Source organism: Euphorbia lathyris, chromosome 4 (assembly GCF_963576675.1).
Source record: "Euphorbia lathyris chromosome 4, ddEupLath1.1, whole genome shotgun sequence".
Lineage (NCBI taxonomy): Eukaryota > Viridiplantae > Streptophyta > Magnoliopsida > Malpighiales > Euphorbiaceae > Euphorbia > Euphorbia lathyris.
Genome location: NC_088913.1, coordinates 42710570 through 42728155, shown reverse-complemented (window position 1 = coordinate 42728155; position 17586 = coordinate 42710570). Strand labels below are relative to the sequence as shown.

The following is a 17586-nucleotide window of genomic DNA, read 5'->3' as shown; positions in this document are numbered from 1 at the left end:
ATATAATGGCAACACTATTTTATGCAACACAAGTTTGTTCGAAGCAACTTTTTTATATCCAATTGCAACACTTTTTTTTATGTAACATAAGATATTTGAAGCAACTTTTTTATATCCAATTGCAACACTTTTTTTTTATGTAACATAAGATATTTGAAGCAACTTTTTTATATCCAATTGCAACACTTTTTTTATGTAACATAAGATATTTGAAGCAACTTTTTACATCCAATTGCAACACTTTTTTAATGTAACACATGATATTCGAAGCAACACCTTTTCTTTTACGATGTAACACTTTTTAATATAACACATTAATTAATATATGCAACACCTTCTTTAACATATGCAATACAAAAAATATTAAAAAGCCATTTTTAGTTTAAATATGAACAATATACTTAATTGTAAGTATAACCATAATAAGTCAATATGTTAACATAAAATTTAACATTGTCATATAATCCAGAAAAAATAAACTAAAAGTATTATAATGTCATACAATCATAATATAGTTTAGCCTTCCATCTCTACATTTGAAGCACCATCTTTAGAAGACATGACAACATTGTCGTTTTCACTTGATATGCCACCACAAATTTCTTCCACATCAACTTTGAGATTGGGATTAGCTTCTCCCAATTTGTTCATCATCCACAACATTTTTTGGTTCATTTTCTCATCCCATTCTTCTTCAAGTTGCTTTCTTATCTTTGTTGTGACTTCCTCTACATAGGAAGGAGAAATGTTCTCAGTTGACTGTTCCTTTGATTTTCTAGGTACTGCACGTCGTCCAACAAGCCAAGAGGGTCCATGTGTTTTGTCACCACAAATAAGTTGTTCAACACTCTCACTATTTGCTCCAGATGAACAAATGTCTTCAATTGTTGACTATAAAAACATGAGTTAGATGCATATCCATATGTGAAATATAATAAAAAATAGAAATATTCTTTCATTAAAATATACTTACAAGTCTATATGTGAGTATTTCAGATGACGACTTGTATTTACGCCCCTCTTTACGTTTACGGGTTGCAATAAAAATTTCAGCTTTTGACGGTTCCTCCTGATTTGGCTTTTCAAGTTGCTAACATAAAAGAAAGAAAAAACGTAACAATAATGGCACTTTTAAATATTTGGTGCAATTGACAAATTACTTATTCAAATAAATTTAAGAAATTGAAACAAGTAAAAACAGTAGAATAGAAGCAGTAGATTTTTAGTAAATTCACACAAATTACTGGTCATTGATGCTTTTGCTGCCATTCTCAAATTTAAGATAAATTACTAGAAATTTATCAATTTTGCTGCCAAATAGTAGAAAGAGATTACTTATTCAATTTTGTTGCCAAACAGTAGAAACAGATTAGATGCTTTTGTTGCCATTCTCAAATTTAAAACAAAAAGAAAACATTTCTGGCAGCCCTAACTCAAAATGGCATTTCATCATATTTGTGGATTATTCTCCTCATGGTAGTTTCTTATAATTATTCTCCTTCTGGTAGCTTCTTATAAATTCACGTGTCAATAATACCCAACACATAATACTATATGTTTTATAATATAACTGGCTGATTTTCTAGTTTCTTACCAATTTGGACTTCCTCTACAACCTAAATCCAGACTAAAGAAAATGACAGCCACATGAATAAGGGATCAAAATTGTTTCATGATAGAATGAATGGTAAAATGAAAGTGGATAGTAAGAAAACCAGCCAATTGTATTATAAAACGGAAATCATTACGAGAAGATTTTAGTTTGATCATCTAACCTAAATTTAGACTTAAGCTTAAGTTGAACTACTACATGCTACCACATAGTATTTTCCACCATCCACCAATAATATCATCCAAACCCAATTTCTTATTTCAACATACAAAACTTAGTTGTATTCAGACAACTATTTAACTAAATTGAATTTCAAAAGACAATTTCTTATTTTTAATAAGGTATGAGGTAAAAAATATTAATAAGGTAACAAGTATTATTGATTTCCTATTAATGTGTTGACTTGGTGCAACTAAAGAGAAGTCTAATTAATCAACATGTTTATGAGGCTTGATTTTGTTATATCTGAGGCTAACAACTATGCCAATTAAGCCCATCCTATTGCCAAATCTTATTTCAAAATACATATTAAGTTATTATATATAATTTCTTCTTTCATATTAAGATACCCAAAATTCTCATATGCTCATATTCACTTATTCTTCACATACAAAACTTGTACTAAGGTGAATATTATAACATGCAATGTCAAAATATGAGAATCTAAAAACTTTTCCAAATTGAGAAAACATACCAGTTTCTTCATGATTTGGGCAAAACTTGTTGGCCCAGCGGTATGTGTATCTGTTATCTTCTTTCGACTTTCGGCATTTTTCTTAACCAATTCCTTGAAATTCAATGAAATAAAATGTTTGAAAATGGGACACAAACAATTTGGGTAGCTAAAAGGTATGGAGTTTTAGAGAAATATAATATAAATATACCTGAACTTTTTCATCAGCCCAATATTATAATAGCGTCTTGAATTCTTCAATTGGAATGTCCTTTGGCTTATGTTGTATTCTTTCCTCATCTTTGTCATAAAAACTGTAATGTTTTTCTTTAATACGACATTTATACACTCTCCATGCATCTCGAATTGTCCTCATTACCCAAGGTTTACCTTCCTCAGGAATAATATACTTGTCCTAAAATATATCAAATGCTAAAGTTAATTATCATTACACAATTAACAATACAAATAATAACAAGTGTCACTTCATGCCAACATCTTAATTAGTAGGCTTACTTTAACAAACTCCCACATGTTATCCTTGTCAGGAACCTTGCGCCAATCAATGATATCAAGTGGCACATAATACCTTACTAGTGTCCCCAAAAAATTGCTTAATTCTGGTGTTGATTTACCATCATCTGCTACAGGTTGAAAATTATCGTTTAACATAATTACCTTTCTCTCTTCATGCCTTCTTGTATGGACAATATCCATTTTTGTTTGTCCTCTGCGTTTTCTCTTATTAACTGGAGTTATATCTTCAATTACATGTAGAATCATATGTTAACCATAGTTGGAACACAATATTTAAATATTAAATATACAAAATATTATTTTACCACTTGAAGTTTCAATTATTTTATCATCAGTTCGGACAATGAAGGATTCATCAACATCATTTTCTTGAGCATTCTCTACTTGAGCATCCTCTATTTGAGCAAGCTTTTGTCGTTCCCGCAAAGCTACAAATGCAGCCATTGACCCAATTCCTTTATTCCCTTGTCGCTGTAATACTTTATTACAAGATTGTTTAGAAGGTGGGACTGTGTTCCTGACATCAGTCTTGTAATAACAAAATTACCATAATATTACTTGATATACTACAATTTTATTTAATAAAATGGGCAGGAGCTAACTTGATTGGAAAAAGAAACAAAAAGAAAAGAGAGTTTATTTCACATGCTCACCTCTACATCATGAGCACCAATAACAAGATCTTTTTTAGCCTTCTCACTAGAATTTCTCTGAAATGTCACAATAAACATATTGTTTTGTGTTGGTTTTAATAGAAATTGAAAACAAAAAGCTTACAAGAAGAAAAAATGACATTAGAATCAAATATAACTACAATCACACTATCCAACAATTTATATATAATTAATGATACATGGTGTTTGAAATCATATTAAAATTAATAAAAACTATGTTTGAGACAGCGTGCTTAATCCATCCTGCTCTTCTCTGCCATCCCAAGTCAGTTTTTCTTAACTTTAATATAAAGACATCCACCAATTTTATAAACTTAAAAAAAATAAAGGGGCTAAATATAACATTTTCCCTGTAACTAAATTTAAAGAAACAATACTCACCTTATCACACCAACAACAGACAAATACTAATATATTGTAAATTCCATATTCTAATTATTCAAACACTTTTATACTAGAACAATTTATACCATAACACCAATCCCTTATTTTTCTTTCAATAAATATTAATTAAACTTCTCTTGATTAAAGGATAAGATACCAAAACAGGCCTATGGTTTTTAGAGAAATATCAATTTAGGTTTCACGTACAAAATAGCACCAATATAGGCTTAACGTTTAAAAATTGTATCAATTTAGACCTCGATAACAGAACATGACACATCATTCATTTACAACGTTAAGTTCAATTTATTTTAGTAAGTGAAGCCTAAATTGATACTTTTCCAAAAACCATAGCTTTATTTTAGTACCTTAATCAATAACTCGGATATATTTTAATAAAAATCTCAGACAGATCAATTTAACAAATTTAATTGCGAAATAAGTTGAACTTTCTAAAGGCAATATTGTCTGGGTAGTGAACAGTGTCGGACTATCATGTCTACAACAATTGGGCCAAAGGCCGATTCAACAGTTACCACAATTATGATCAAGATCAAGATCAAGTTCAACTCATCCATACTTGATACTCAAACCAATTAACATAGAAAATACAGTCAAGAGAATTAACTAAATGCCTGAACATAGTCAGCCACATGGATTCCAGTTAGATGATCTATTATACTTGTACATGAAAGTTCATTTGGCCATTGTACTTTATTTTTTCATAAAGGTTAAGCCTTCACAGGAAATTTGGCCATTGTATTTTACTTGTTCATAAAAGAAACCATATATGATTAAATCTCATACTCATATATGAAACGTACATTTGATAGAAAGAAATCTATTATCTAATACAATATCCATTCACAACAAGATGTAAGACCACTTTAAATTTTGATAACTAAGAAGCATTAAACACTTCTCTGGATACTCAAGAGAATTATATCTACTTTTCCATATGAACACATATCTATGTAAGAAAATCATTAATACTTAGACAAATATTAACAGAGGTAAAAATGATATCTAAATACTTGCAATCATCTAAAATAATCTAGATAGTTCTCTTTCTATGCATCCCATTTTCTACTACTGACCTAGCAGTAACAGTTTAACTAGTAGCAGTTTTCTATGGTCTTGCAACTACTGCTACTTATGCTAATGCATGAAAAAACAGGACAAAAATATTACCTGCACAAAAGTTGAACCCCCCACTTCCTTCTCAGTAGCATTTGGTGCAACAATATTGGTTCTCGAATGAGTTGTTGGTCCAACTTTAACCTTGTTCTTTTGAAGTTGTTTGGTTTGCTAATTAGGAACGGAGGAGACAATGTATTATGCTTCAACTAATAATAGATTTAACTTAAAATGTTAGTAGCTCTGGACGAACAATTAACACAAATATGTAATATGTACCTTAGAGTCATCTTCGTCACTGCTATGTTCACTGTCATTTTCTGGACAGTATTCTTCACTATCCTTATGAAATTTTTCTTTTCCTTTTTCTTGTTCTCCATGAATACTCAGACAAACAGACAATTGTTTCAAATTGAGTGCAGCGATGCGTCGATTGTTCTCGATAATATTCATCTCTCTTATCTTCTCATACGAAATGTCGTTACTTTCTTGAATATTTTCCTCATCCGCCATATCTTTCGAAGCTATCCCTTGTGGTAATTTTCTCCTCACGTTAAGATCCTCTTCATTTGCCTTCTTTTTTTGCCTCTCTTGTTTTTGAATGGATTGAATAGTCACGAACTTCCTCTTTGGTTGGACTTTTTTATCTACAAGTATAATAACAATGAGATAAAACATGATATTGTTAATGAAGTTTTCATCATATGACATTAATCCATAAAAATTAAACTACATAGAGCAAACATACCTTGAACTAGACATGGTCTTGGCCGTATCACTACATACGGTTGCATTTGCATCAATGGCTCTATTCCATTGTCAATAATGTTATCAATATAAAACTCTAAAAAGTCACCACCACCAAATCCTCGAATGAAATCACCTAAGTCTTTGTCATCCGCCACTAATTTCCAACCACCCATCTTCCCTTTGTTAACATAAATACCTCCAATTTCAGTGTATCCAACGTCATCTTTGACATGCTCCATCAATACAGTATATGAAAATCGGTCAGCATCTACACTATTTGAGATTTTAGTACATATTCCACCCGAATATTTTGTTTTCAAGAACTCTCCTTTGTGATGGAATCGAATACCGAATCTTTTTTCTTCCATCCTATATCGACATGAAGAACATATAAATTAGATTAAAACACAACAAGAAATACTTGTTAAAAACAACACATAAATAAATTATAATCAGTAAAAGGAAGAAACTTGTGTGTGAACATTACAATCAGTTTTTTGCATTAGAGGGAATGGGGATTTGTCTTTTCGGAATATCATCTCTATGCAAACTAACATCATCTACTTGATATTCTATTCCATAATCAACATCAATATCATCTAAAATGGGTTCATTTATATCTTCCTCAATTGCATCATGCCCTTCTACTACTGTATCACACCACTCCTTCGGCGTTTTCTTCACAACATAATGCAAACCATTTTCAACAGGATCTTCAATAAAAAACACTTGTTTTACTTGTGAAGCCATAACAAATGGATCGTTTTTTTGGCATAATTTATTGAAATTGACTCGAGTCAGACCATAATAATTTTTATCTTCTTCGTACCAACAACACCTAAATAAAACGACATCAATAACTCCCCAATAATCAACTTCAATGATTTCTTCAATTGCTCCATAATAACTAACATCCCCAACTTTTGGATTTTTGTCTTTTGAACTTGCAAAACTAGTGGTTAAAGCTGTCAAAAAGACACCACTATTTTGTGTGGTGCACTTACCATCTCTCTGTTTTGTATGGAATCTATAACCATTTATTATATAACCACCGAACCTCTTAGCAGATCGATTAGGCCCCTTTGCCAATGATGAAAGTTCCCTTGAAATGGTCTCTTTTTTCCCAACCTCTTCCTTTAACCACTTATAAAACTCTTCAGTATGTGCTCTTTCTATTTTATACCTCTTTGACTTTGCATGGCTATCAAGCAATGTTCGATGTTCCCTACATTCATTACCAAAATTAAACAATGAATTAGTGAAATAATTTGCTAAGCTTATAGTTTTCTTTAGATAAATGGGATTAAAAAAACTTACTCGATTAATGCCTCTATTTCCTAGTTATCGCAATTGAATAAAATGTATCGATGAGCTTTGATCCATGTATCATCATCCAAATGAATAACTTTTCCATCTTTATTTCTCCTTGACCCAATAGGATATCCCATATTTGGAGAATTTGAACTTTCAATTTTTGTTTTCATGCAATCACCCAAATATCTCGAACAAAAAGTCAAACATTCTTCCGCTAAGTAGCCTTCGGCGATGGACCCTTCCAGTTTACTCCTATTTCGAACATAGGACTTCAATTTACCCAAATAACGCTCAATTGGAAACATCCATCGATTATGCACTGGTCCACCAAGTTCAACTTCCTTACACAAATGAATTGGTAAGTGAACCATTATGTCAAAGAATGAAGGTGGAAAGATCATCTCAAGTTGACAAAGTATTTCAACAATTTCATTTTGCAACTTCTTAATATCACCCAAATCAATAACTTTGTTACATATACCTCTAAAGAATGCACCCAATCTAATCAAAGGTATTGCAACCTCCGGTTTCAATGTTTTCGCCACAGCAAATTGTAGTAAATATTGGAGAATAAAATGGGCATCATGACTCTTGTACCCTGAAACTTTCCTCTCGTTCATTTGCACACAACGACTAATATTAGATGAACAACCATATGGCATTTTAGCATTTCTCAATACTGAGCAAAACATTTCTTTCTCTTCATTTGTCATATCAAAGCTAGCAGCCCTATATTCAAAGTGTTTTCCATCACTAGAGGGAATAGGATGAAGGACTTTTCTAATGCCCATATCTTGCAAATCTTGACGAGCCTTATAATGATCTTTTGTTTTACCACTGATATCTAATAAAGTGCCCACTATGTTATCACAAATGTTTTTCTCTATATGCATGACATCAAGGTTATGTCGAGCTAAATTATGACTCCAATATGGTAATTCAAAAAAAATAGACCTCTTCCTCCAAGGTGATTCACAATGAGCCTCCTTCATTCTCTTTTGCTTTCTTTTTTGCTTCCCAAAATCATTCACATATTCGCCTAACAATACTTCAATATCCATTCCAGTAAGCACTGCAGGACTCTCTCATATTTCAATATTTCCATCAAATCTTCTTTTATCCAACCTCCACTTGTGTGTGTGATCAAGAAATTTTCTATGACCCATATAACACATTTTCCTACTATGTTTCAAATAGAATGAGGAGGTCTCATAATTGCATTCAGGACAAGCTAGTTTACCTTTTGTGCTCCAACCCGATAACATTGCATATCCCGGAAAATCACTGATGGTCCATAAGACACTTGCATGTAACATAAAATTTTGCTCAGATAAGGCATCATAAGTTTCTATCCCTACATCCCATAAATCTTTCAACTCTGCAATTAAAGGTTGCATATGCACATCAATATTGTTTCCAGGAGAATTCGGACCAGAGATTAGTGTTGACAAAATCAAATTTTCTGATTTCATGCTTAACCAAGGGGGAAGGTTGTAATTCACCAAAATGATAGGCCATGTGCTATGATTTATACTCATTGTCCGAAATGGATTGAACCCATCAGAAGCTAAACCCAATCTAACATTTCGAATTTCTGATGCAAATTGGGGATACTTGGCATCCATTGTCTTCCAAGCCTCACCATCAGCTGGATGTCTTAACTTCCCATCATTCTTCCGTTCTACTGCATGCCATATCATAAGTTGAGAGAACTCTTTGCACATAAACATTCGTTGCAACCTTGGTTTTAGTGGGAAATATCGCATCACCTTTGCTGGGACTTTCGAAATCTTTTCTTCACAATTATCATCAACATCGACACCTTCCTTTTTCACCACCTTCCACCTCGAAGAACCACAAGTTCTACAAACATCTTCACCTTCATTTTCAGCCCAAAATAACATGCAATCGTTTGGACATGCATGTATCTTTTGGTAATCAAGACTTAAATCTTTAATGATATTCTTTGCATCATTAAAGGATTTAGGTACATTGACATCAGGAAAAGCTTCCTTTATCAACTCCAGTAAATCCCCAAATGCAGATTCAGTAATTCCATGGATGCACTTCAAAAGGTAAAGCCTGACTATGAAACTTAATCTTGAAAAATTCTTGCACCCAGGATACAAAGGTTGGGTTCCCTCCTCAACAAGCCGATAAAATTTTCTTGCATCTACATTCGGCCCCCTATTAAGTCCATCTTCATTTGTTTCTTCGCAATTTACCACATTCCGATAAGTAGCATGCAACATCGTATTAAGATCATCTCCAAAATCCATACTCGTTTCATAATCCATCTTATCAATATTGTTTTCTGAATCTAGATCTGAAACATCATAGATCCATTGGGTACAACTTGGAGAATGACCATTGCAAATGAGATGATCGTAGATAACATCTCGACAAAGCCAATTACGATTATGACATTTTTTACAAGGGCACCTCAATTCTTTTCCTATAGAAAAATTAGCAAATCCATTTCCAAGAAAAGCATTCACCCCATTTATATATCCATCACTGTACTTTGGAAGTTTTAGCCACATCTTATCCGCTTTTGATATTACTATGCAATTATTCCAATAATACAAATAAAATCATAAATTAATATCCTAATTAACAAAGACGATAGCAAAAGAGTAATTCAAATTGGCAAGAACCATTGTATATAAATTTATTTTATTTTTCCCAATAATACAAACAAAATCACAAATATTTATTTACCATTTATGTTATAAACTTTAGGGATTCACTAATTAACACCTCACTTTGTCTCTCAGTATCTCTTTCCTCACTCCACTCTTGCTCATCAACACCTTATTCTAGGAGTAAGCATATTCGATTCGTTCCAAAAATCAAACCGAACAGAATAAGATCAAAACAACATGATTTTTTAAGAATCCAATTGAACTTAAATTCAATTTGATTTGGTCTAGACTGAACCGAATCAGATCTGTTTGGTTCTGTTCGTTTCAAAATCGAATAGGACTTGTACTTAGGGGTGTGCATCGGTTCGGTTTAAACCGCATACCGAACCAAACCGAGTGAATTCGATTTTTCGGTTCAGTTTTTTTTAACAATTCGGTTCGGCATCGGTTTTAATTTTAAATTTATTTCGGTATTCGGTTCGGTTTGACAGAAATTGTAAAAAAACCGAACCGCACCGAATTACACATAGTTTACTTTTTTTTATTATTGTTGAGATAATAACCCAATATAGATATATTTTGGAAATATTTCAATTTTTGTTGTCCCAAGCCCGGACAAAGGAGGAGGGTTGCGGTAGGTTTGTGGCGGCCAGCGTAAAACTTAGCCACATCTTATGACATGAACCATAATATAAATACCGTTGGGGCGTTCCCTACTCAGCGACGCGCTGCACTTCCTAGACCCGGGTGTAGTGATAAATGTGCAAGGGTTGCTAGGTCGTCGCCCCGAAGCGGCGCGCCACCCCAGGACCCGGGGGTGGTGTCAAATATGCAAGGGTTGCGGGTAAATAAGCTAGTCCACGGTAATGGTAGGGGTAGGGGTAAGGGTAGTAGGTTACGCTTTGGGACATGGAACATAGGTTCTTTGACAGGAAGATTAGCTGAAATTGTAGATGTTATGAAGAGGAGGAGAATAAATATATTATGCCTACAAGAAACCAAGTGGGTTGGAGCCAAGGCTAGAGAGATAGCTCCTTGGGGTTATAAGCTTTGGTACTCAGGAAAGGATAAGGGTAGAAATGGAGTAGGTATTCTTATTGATAGGGAGTATATTGATGAGGTAGTAGCGGTGTCTAGGAAGAGCGATAGAATTATGAGTGTTAAGCTAGTGATAGGGGATGAGGTTGTGAATGTCATTAGTGCATATGCGCCACAAATAGGATTAGATGTGTCTATAAGACAAGCTTTTTGGGATGACTTAGAGGAAGTGGTGCAACAGGTTCCTATGGATGAAAAAATGGTACTAGGGGGTGATCTCAATGGACACGTGGGTTCTAGGCGAGATGGGTTTGAGAGTGTTCAGGGAGGGTATGGTTTTGGAGATAAGAATGAAGCAGGAAATGATATTTTGGAATTCGCATCAGCCTATGACTTGAGTATCATGAACACATGGTTTATGAAGAGAACATCCCACTTAGTGACTTATCGGAGTGGCGGTAATGCGAGCCAAATTGACTTCTTCTTAGTAAGGAGTGCTTGGAGAAAGAGTTATATTGATTGTAAGGTGATCCCTGGTGAGAGTACGACAACCCAACATAGAGTAGTGGTGCTAGATTTTCGAAGTAGGAAATGTATAAGAAAACAAACACCTCAAGTAGAGACTAAGATTAAGTGGTGGAAATTGCAAGGAGAGAATCAACAAAAATTTGTGGATGAGATGACCAAAAAAGATATTTGGACTTGCAATATGGATTCAGATATAGATTCGATATGGAATAAGATGGAGCATAGTATAAGGGAAGTAGCGAAGGAAGTTCTAGGGGAATCTAAAGGTAGCATGCCACCGGGTAAGGACACATCTTGGTGGACAGAAGAAGTACGACAAGCAGTAAAGAGTAAGAGAGAATCCTATAAACTATTGGGGAAATGTAGGAGTGACGAGAACTACGAAAAATACAAAGAGGCTAAAAGGGAAGTAAAGAAGGTCATACGAGATGCTAGAGCAAAGGTGAATCGGGATCTGTATACAAGATTGGATACGAAAGAAGGGGAAAGAGACATATATAGAATTGCTCGGATGAGAGATAGGAAGACGCGAGATCTCGGAAAAGTTAAATGTGTGAAGGATGTGGACCAGAAAGTCCTAGTTGGAGATAAGGATATCAAGGAACGATGGAGGTCCTATTTTGATGACTTATTTAATGGAGATCGCCAACAAGATGTTGGAGATATAAGTATCCATCACGATATGATAAATCATGAATGTCTGCGGAGAATTCAAAAGGGTGAAGTCAAAATGGCATTAAGTAAGATGAAGTTGAAGAAAGCAGTAGGACCTGATGGCATCCCTATTGAGATTTGGAGATGTTTGGGAGAAAGAGGAATCGAATGGTTGACGACGTTCTTCAACAAAATTTGGAGAAACAATAAGATGCCATCAGAATGGAGGAAAAGTACCTTAATCCCTTTGTATAAGAACAAAGGCGATGTCCAAGATTGTGCCAACTATCGGGGAATCAAATTAATGAGTCACACTATGAAACTTTGGGAGCGAGTGATTGAACAAAGGCTAAGGAGGACGGTGAAGATCTCGGAAAACCAGTTTGGCTTTATGCCGGGAAGATCAACTATGGAAGCCATCCATCTAATGAGACAATTAATGGAGCACTATCGAAATAAGAAGAAAGACTTGCATATGGTTTTCATTGACTTGGAGAAAGCATATGATAAGGTACCAAGGGAAGTACTTTGGTGGGCCTTGATAAGGAAAGGCATTTCGCGGAAATATATTGACATCATAAAGGACATGTATGAGGGAGTATGCACGAGTGTACGTACTAGTGTTGGGAAAACTGAAGAGTTTCCTATTACGATTGGAGTGCATCAAGGTTCCGCACTAAGCCCATTTCTTTTTGCCATCGTTATGGATGAACTAACAAGTTCACTTCAAGATGGCATACCATGGTGCATGCTGTTTGCAGATGATATTGTGTTGGTTGATGAGACGAAAGAAGGAGTGAAGATGAAGTTGGAACTATGGAGGCAAACTCTAGAATCTAGAGGCTTTAAGTTGAGTCGAAGTAAGACAGAATATTTGGAGTGTAAGTTTAGCGGCCGTAGGAGTAGGGAGACAGGGACAATCACCCTAGATGGGAGAGTTGTTCAGGCCTCGGATTGCTTCCGGTATTTAGGATCTATTATCCAAACGGATGGAGAAGTAGATGGAGATGTTGCCCATAGGATTAAAGCTGGTTGGTCGAAGTGGAAGAGTGCTACGGGTTTCCTTTGTGATCCCGGCATGCCTAATAGATTGAAGGGAAAATTCTACCGGACGGCAATTAGACCAGCATTGTTATATGGTACGGAGTGTTGGGCAGTGAAACACTGCCACATCCATAAGATGTCGGTGGCGGAGATGCGTATGTTGAGATGGATGTGTGGTCACACGAGAAAGGACCGGGTGCGTAATGAAATAATTAGGACAAAAGTAGGGGTCACATCTATTGAGAATAAAATGAGAGAAAACCGACTAAGGTGGTTTGGCCATGTGAGACGTAGAGCGCTTGATGCGCCGGTTAGGAGAACCGAAGAGTGGCAAAGGGATGTAGTGGTGAGGGGTAGGGGAAGACCTAAGCAAACTTGGAGGAGGGTGATCGAGAGTGATATGAGTTTATTGGGAATTGAGGAAAATATGGTAGTGGATAGGACGGAGTGGAGGGAGCGAATCTGTGTCGCTGACACGACTTGATTTTCACGGTTTTATATGATGGTTCATGTTAGCCGACCCCGAATCATTTCGGGACTAAGGCTTTGTTGTTGTTGTTGTTGTTGTTGTTGAGGTAAACTTAATGAGAAAATATAGTGATTTTTATTTGTTATTTTTTATTTTTAACTTAATTCGGTTTGTTCGGTTTAAACCAAACCGAACCGCATATTTCGGTTTGGTTTTAATTCGGTTTTACATATTATTTGGTTCGGTGTCGGTTTGAATTATTTTGATCATTTCGGTATTCGATTTTTTCGGCTCGGTTCGGTTCGGTTTTGTACCGATGCACACCCCCACTTGTACTTAGGGGTGAGAATGGTCTGGTTCGGTTAAAAAACCGAACCAAATTGCTAGTCTTTTTTGGGACTGAACTGAAATATTTCGTTTCAATTTGTTTTATGTTAGAATCAAATAGTAATCAGTTCTGTTAAATCTTTTTATGTGTTCTATTTTTTAACACTTATAAATATTTAAAAGAAATAGCTATGTTCAATAACTAAATTAAATAATATAATATAAGTGTGAAATTGAAATAGAAAAATTATCAAACAAATATTCCAGTTCCATAATAAAAGAAAAAATATATATATTTAATGATAATAATATTAAATATTTCAATTCCCTTATTTACAATTTAATTGTGTTATATCTAGTGCTCATGACACTAAATCATTTTTATGTCCAACACTAACAACTATTTATACTACTCAATAAACAAATATTGCTTAACTAATTAATTGCATTATTATTAAATTATACTCTTTATTTTTTTGAAAAAGACAAGGACCTTAAATAATAGTTGTAACCTGTATGTTTATCAGAGTGTATTTGTCATTCAAATAATTATAGTAAGTTCATGTTTGTTTTTTCGGTGTAATTTTAGAGAACTAGATAATTAGAAACTAATTATAATTGATATTTAATTTTATAATCTTTAGTCACAGGTGTGACCAAGTTGTGTGCAGGAAATTAAACAACACAAATAAGGAGAATATGTAATGTCTGAGAGTGGGACAGAGGCATAATGTTGTGTATGTAATCTGATAAATTAGTTCTATACTTGTATGAGAAATCTAACAATATACATGTCTGATGATCAAAATGAAATTCATTGTGACAGTTTTATCATCAAATTTCATCTTATTTTAGTATTCATAAATAAATTCATATGTGGTTACTTTTTTATACTATTTTTGTTTCTATTTTATGCCTATATTGATTTCATACCACTCATTTTATATTGATAAGCAGATTCTGAAAACATGAACTGAAAATATATGCAGACAACAATAATAACATGTGCTTTTGCTGAAAATTCACTGAGGTTATCTGCTATTGCAAAGCTCTGCACATAAATAGAACCGCGATAAGAAAAGACTAGGTGTAGTTTAAATTTTTATTTCACAAATAGGATAAGGGACTTACACTTGTGCTACTTGGTGTGCTGATAGCTGAATCATTCGCACTTCCCCATATACAGAATGCCAAGTTACTCAATCAGAAAATTGCAAAGAGATAACTAATAAAATGCTACATATAACAACAGTTTAAATAAAAAAAATATTCTCAAACTTTTTCTACACATACACATAAAACTATCATATAACATGGAACACCTAGACATAATATAATCAAAGCATTTACCATGCTGCATAAAATTCAATGTGCCATTAAGAGAAATTACAGGCTTAAAAGGGGAGAGAGTTTCATTAAACACGAACTTGAAAACCATATTAAGGGCTTGGAGGAAGAAAGCAAGAAGCAAGCTCAAATATTTGAAACTAATCTAGAAGTTGTAACTAATGGAAAATCTATGCCATTTTAACTTTAACTAGCAACATCTTCCTTCATTTCATACAGCAAAGCATGTGCATCTATAAATTTGCTAGTGCTTCTTAATTTAATAACTATGTTTATTAATTCAAATTGATCTTTGACAATGGTGTTTGAAATTTCAACAAAACAAACCAAATTCACCTACTAGTTAATTTGAACCATCCATATTTAAGTAAAATTGTAGACTACATCAACAGAACCTCTATTGTTTTTGGTAAACAGGAGAGGATTCGAATCCCCATTATATACCGTATGGTCTATGCTACAAGTAAGGAACCTGGTAAGTCAAAATATATGGAGAGCTCAACTATTTCCCAAATAAGATTACTAAATTAAGTTTCTACTATGGTAATTGGTAGCTTTTAAAAAAGAATTCAGCTCTAGGACAAAAACTGTTCATACTTGTTTCATTCATTAGTGAAGTCCTACACAAGCCCAAAACAGTATTTCATAAATGTTAATCAATCAAATAGAAGACTTTAAACATTAAATTGAATTCCTTAACACACTATAAACTTGATATATGTCGATTATTACAAATACAGTCTTGTAGGTTCAGACCAAATGACTGCTACAACTCAACCGAATAAAAGGTAAATTTGGCCAGATTTAACAACTCAAAAGAAGTTTATTTTGTGTAATGTCTATATAGAAACTGTAACTGTAAAAAGCACAAAATTTAAAAGCATATGAATTGAATAACGATTTTTTAACTGAGCTTTATGTTCAAAGTTTGCTTTTTTTGGTCATTAGGGTCTTAATGTGACTAGGAAACAATGATTAAGAGATCAATCCACCAAAATTAGAATGATCAAAGACCTCAAGATGAATTTTACCTCACAATTAACAAACCCACCAAAAAAACACGAATTGACCTAAATGAACTTGTTTAAAAAGAAAAATAGTACATGATTCCTCAGAAAAAACCACAAACTCTTTCTAATTATCAAAACAAAACCAATAAAAATGGAAGAGAGAAACGTATAAAAATTAATACCTTAAAGAAGGAAGGGATGGCATAGAAGAAAAAGAGAAGAGGAGATTGTTATACTTAAAAAGCTGCCCAATATATATAAGTAAAATTTGCAGGTCAGAAACATATTCGCAGCTCTATACTAACTAAGCTTTTCTAACAAAATTTTCCAAACATGATCAATTTCTAATAGAGTAAGTTCATAAGTTCCTTCTGGTTACTTTTTAAAACAATTAGATCGTTTCTATCAATTTCTTTAGAGTAGTGATAGACAGAAAACTGAATGCTCTACTCATCTTCCAAGAACAACAAAGTAAGAAATTCACGCTTAACTAAATAATAAAATAATTGCAATTTAGTCAGATTCTATATCTTATTATGGTAAAACCTTGAAATTAATGGAAGAACAATCTCTAATAACCAGTTGCCCTAAAAATTGAATGGAAGAACAATCTTTAATAACCAGGTATAAATTTAACCCTAAATTTGACGTGATTTACACATCGGATCAATCGATAAGAGAAGAATAAAAGAAACGAGAAAATAAAACAATTCTTACCGTACTAAGCAGAGGAGAAGAGAAGATAGCAAAGACAGAATAGACGGAGTGTAGCAGACCGATGCGATGACTGTTTAGAGGAAGAATGATAGGGATGACCGCTAAGAGGAGAATCGTATGATTATCTTTTATCCCAGATAGTTATTTGCATCCCAATCCTTTTTGTATAAAGATATCGATGAGGGATGAACTTTTTTTCCCTAAATTGTTTATTTGGCTCGAAGAGTGAGGAATAATCGGAGGGGGGAATAAATTAGGTGTTTCCCTCCAAAACAAAATATTCCCGCCCAAATTTCTTTCTTAATTGTAGTTGCAAAACTACGTAGTTTTGCTTTTTAGAATTAAAACAAAGGAATAAAATACAAAAACATCTCTAATATTTCTATGTAGAGCAATTTTATCCCTAAAGTTTAAAATGGTTCAATTTTACCCTTAATGTGACACGAAAGAGCAATTTTACCCCTAACGTGTAATTTTACCTTTAATATTTTTAGAATTAAAACAAAGGGATAAGGTGCAAAAATAGCCTTAATATTTATATGTGGAGCAATTTTACCCCTAACATTTAAAATGGTGCAATTTTACCCTTAATGTTGAAAACCAAAAGTAATTATACCTCTAATGCTAAGAAGTTGGGTCAATTGGATAAATTATTTATCAAATTGTCCTCTCGGTCATGAATATTTTTATCTACACTTCACAGGTGCATCATTTTATCAAACTTAT

General features: G+C 33.6%; 1 protein-coding gene across 4 annotated transcripts; it reads right to left on the bottom strand.

Annotated features, from left to right (window-relative positions):
• Nucleotides 1–425: 425 nt before the first annotated feature.
• On the bottom strand, nucleotides 426–17052 carry LOC136225817 (uncharacterized). 4 transcript variants are annotated; one of them, XM_066013935.1, is made up of 12 exons: nucleotides 16861–17052; nucleotides 14918–14957; nucleotides 5766–6136; nucleotides 5297–5664; nucleotides 5072–5188; nucleotides 3476–3532; nucleotides 3128–3350; nucleotides 2802–3046; nucleotides 2497–2700; nucleotides 2307–2399; nucleotides 974–1090; nucleotides 426–891 (listed from the first exon to the last, which is right to left on the bottom strand). In XM_066013935.1, exons 2-9 carry the CDS (start codon nucleotides 14950–14952, stop codon nucleotides 2521–2523), a joined length of 1596 nt encoding a protein of 531 aa, XP_065870007.1. In that variant the 5' UTR covers nucleotides 14953–14957; nucleotides 16861–17052; the 3' UTR covers nucleotides 426–891; nucleotides 974–1090; nucleotides 2307–2399; nucleotides 2497–2520. The 4 variants fall into 4 exon arrangements, with proteins under 4 accessions (XP_065870007.1, XP_065870008.1, XP_065870010.1 ...); XM_066013936.1 differs by having other exon boundaries at nucleotides 2802–3034; XM_066013938.1 differs by having other exon boundaries at nucleotides 3128–3293.
• Nucleotides 17053–17586: the final 534 nt, after the last annotated feature.

Excerpts from the sequence above, each read along its gene's own strand:
- LOC136225817 (XM_066013935.1), bottom strand. The coding sequence starts at position 14,952 with ATGATTCAGCTATCAGCACACCAAGTAGCACAAGT. Across the intron at positions 5,189-5,296 it reads GTGACGAAGATGACTCTAAG|CAAACCAAACAACTTCAAAA; the intron begins GTACATATTACA and ends GTTCCTAATTAG. Across the intron at positions 3,351-3,475 it reads TTGGTGCTCATGATGTAGAG|ACTGATGTCAGGAACACAGT; the intron begins GTGAGCATGTGA and ends TGTTATTACAAG.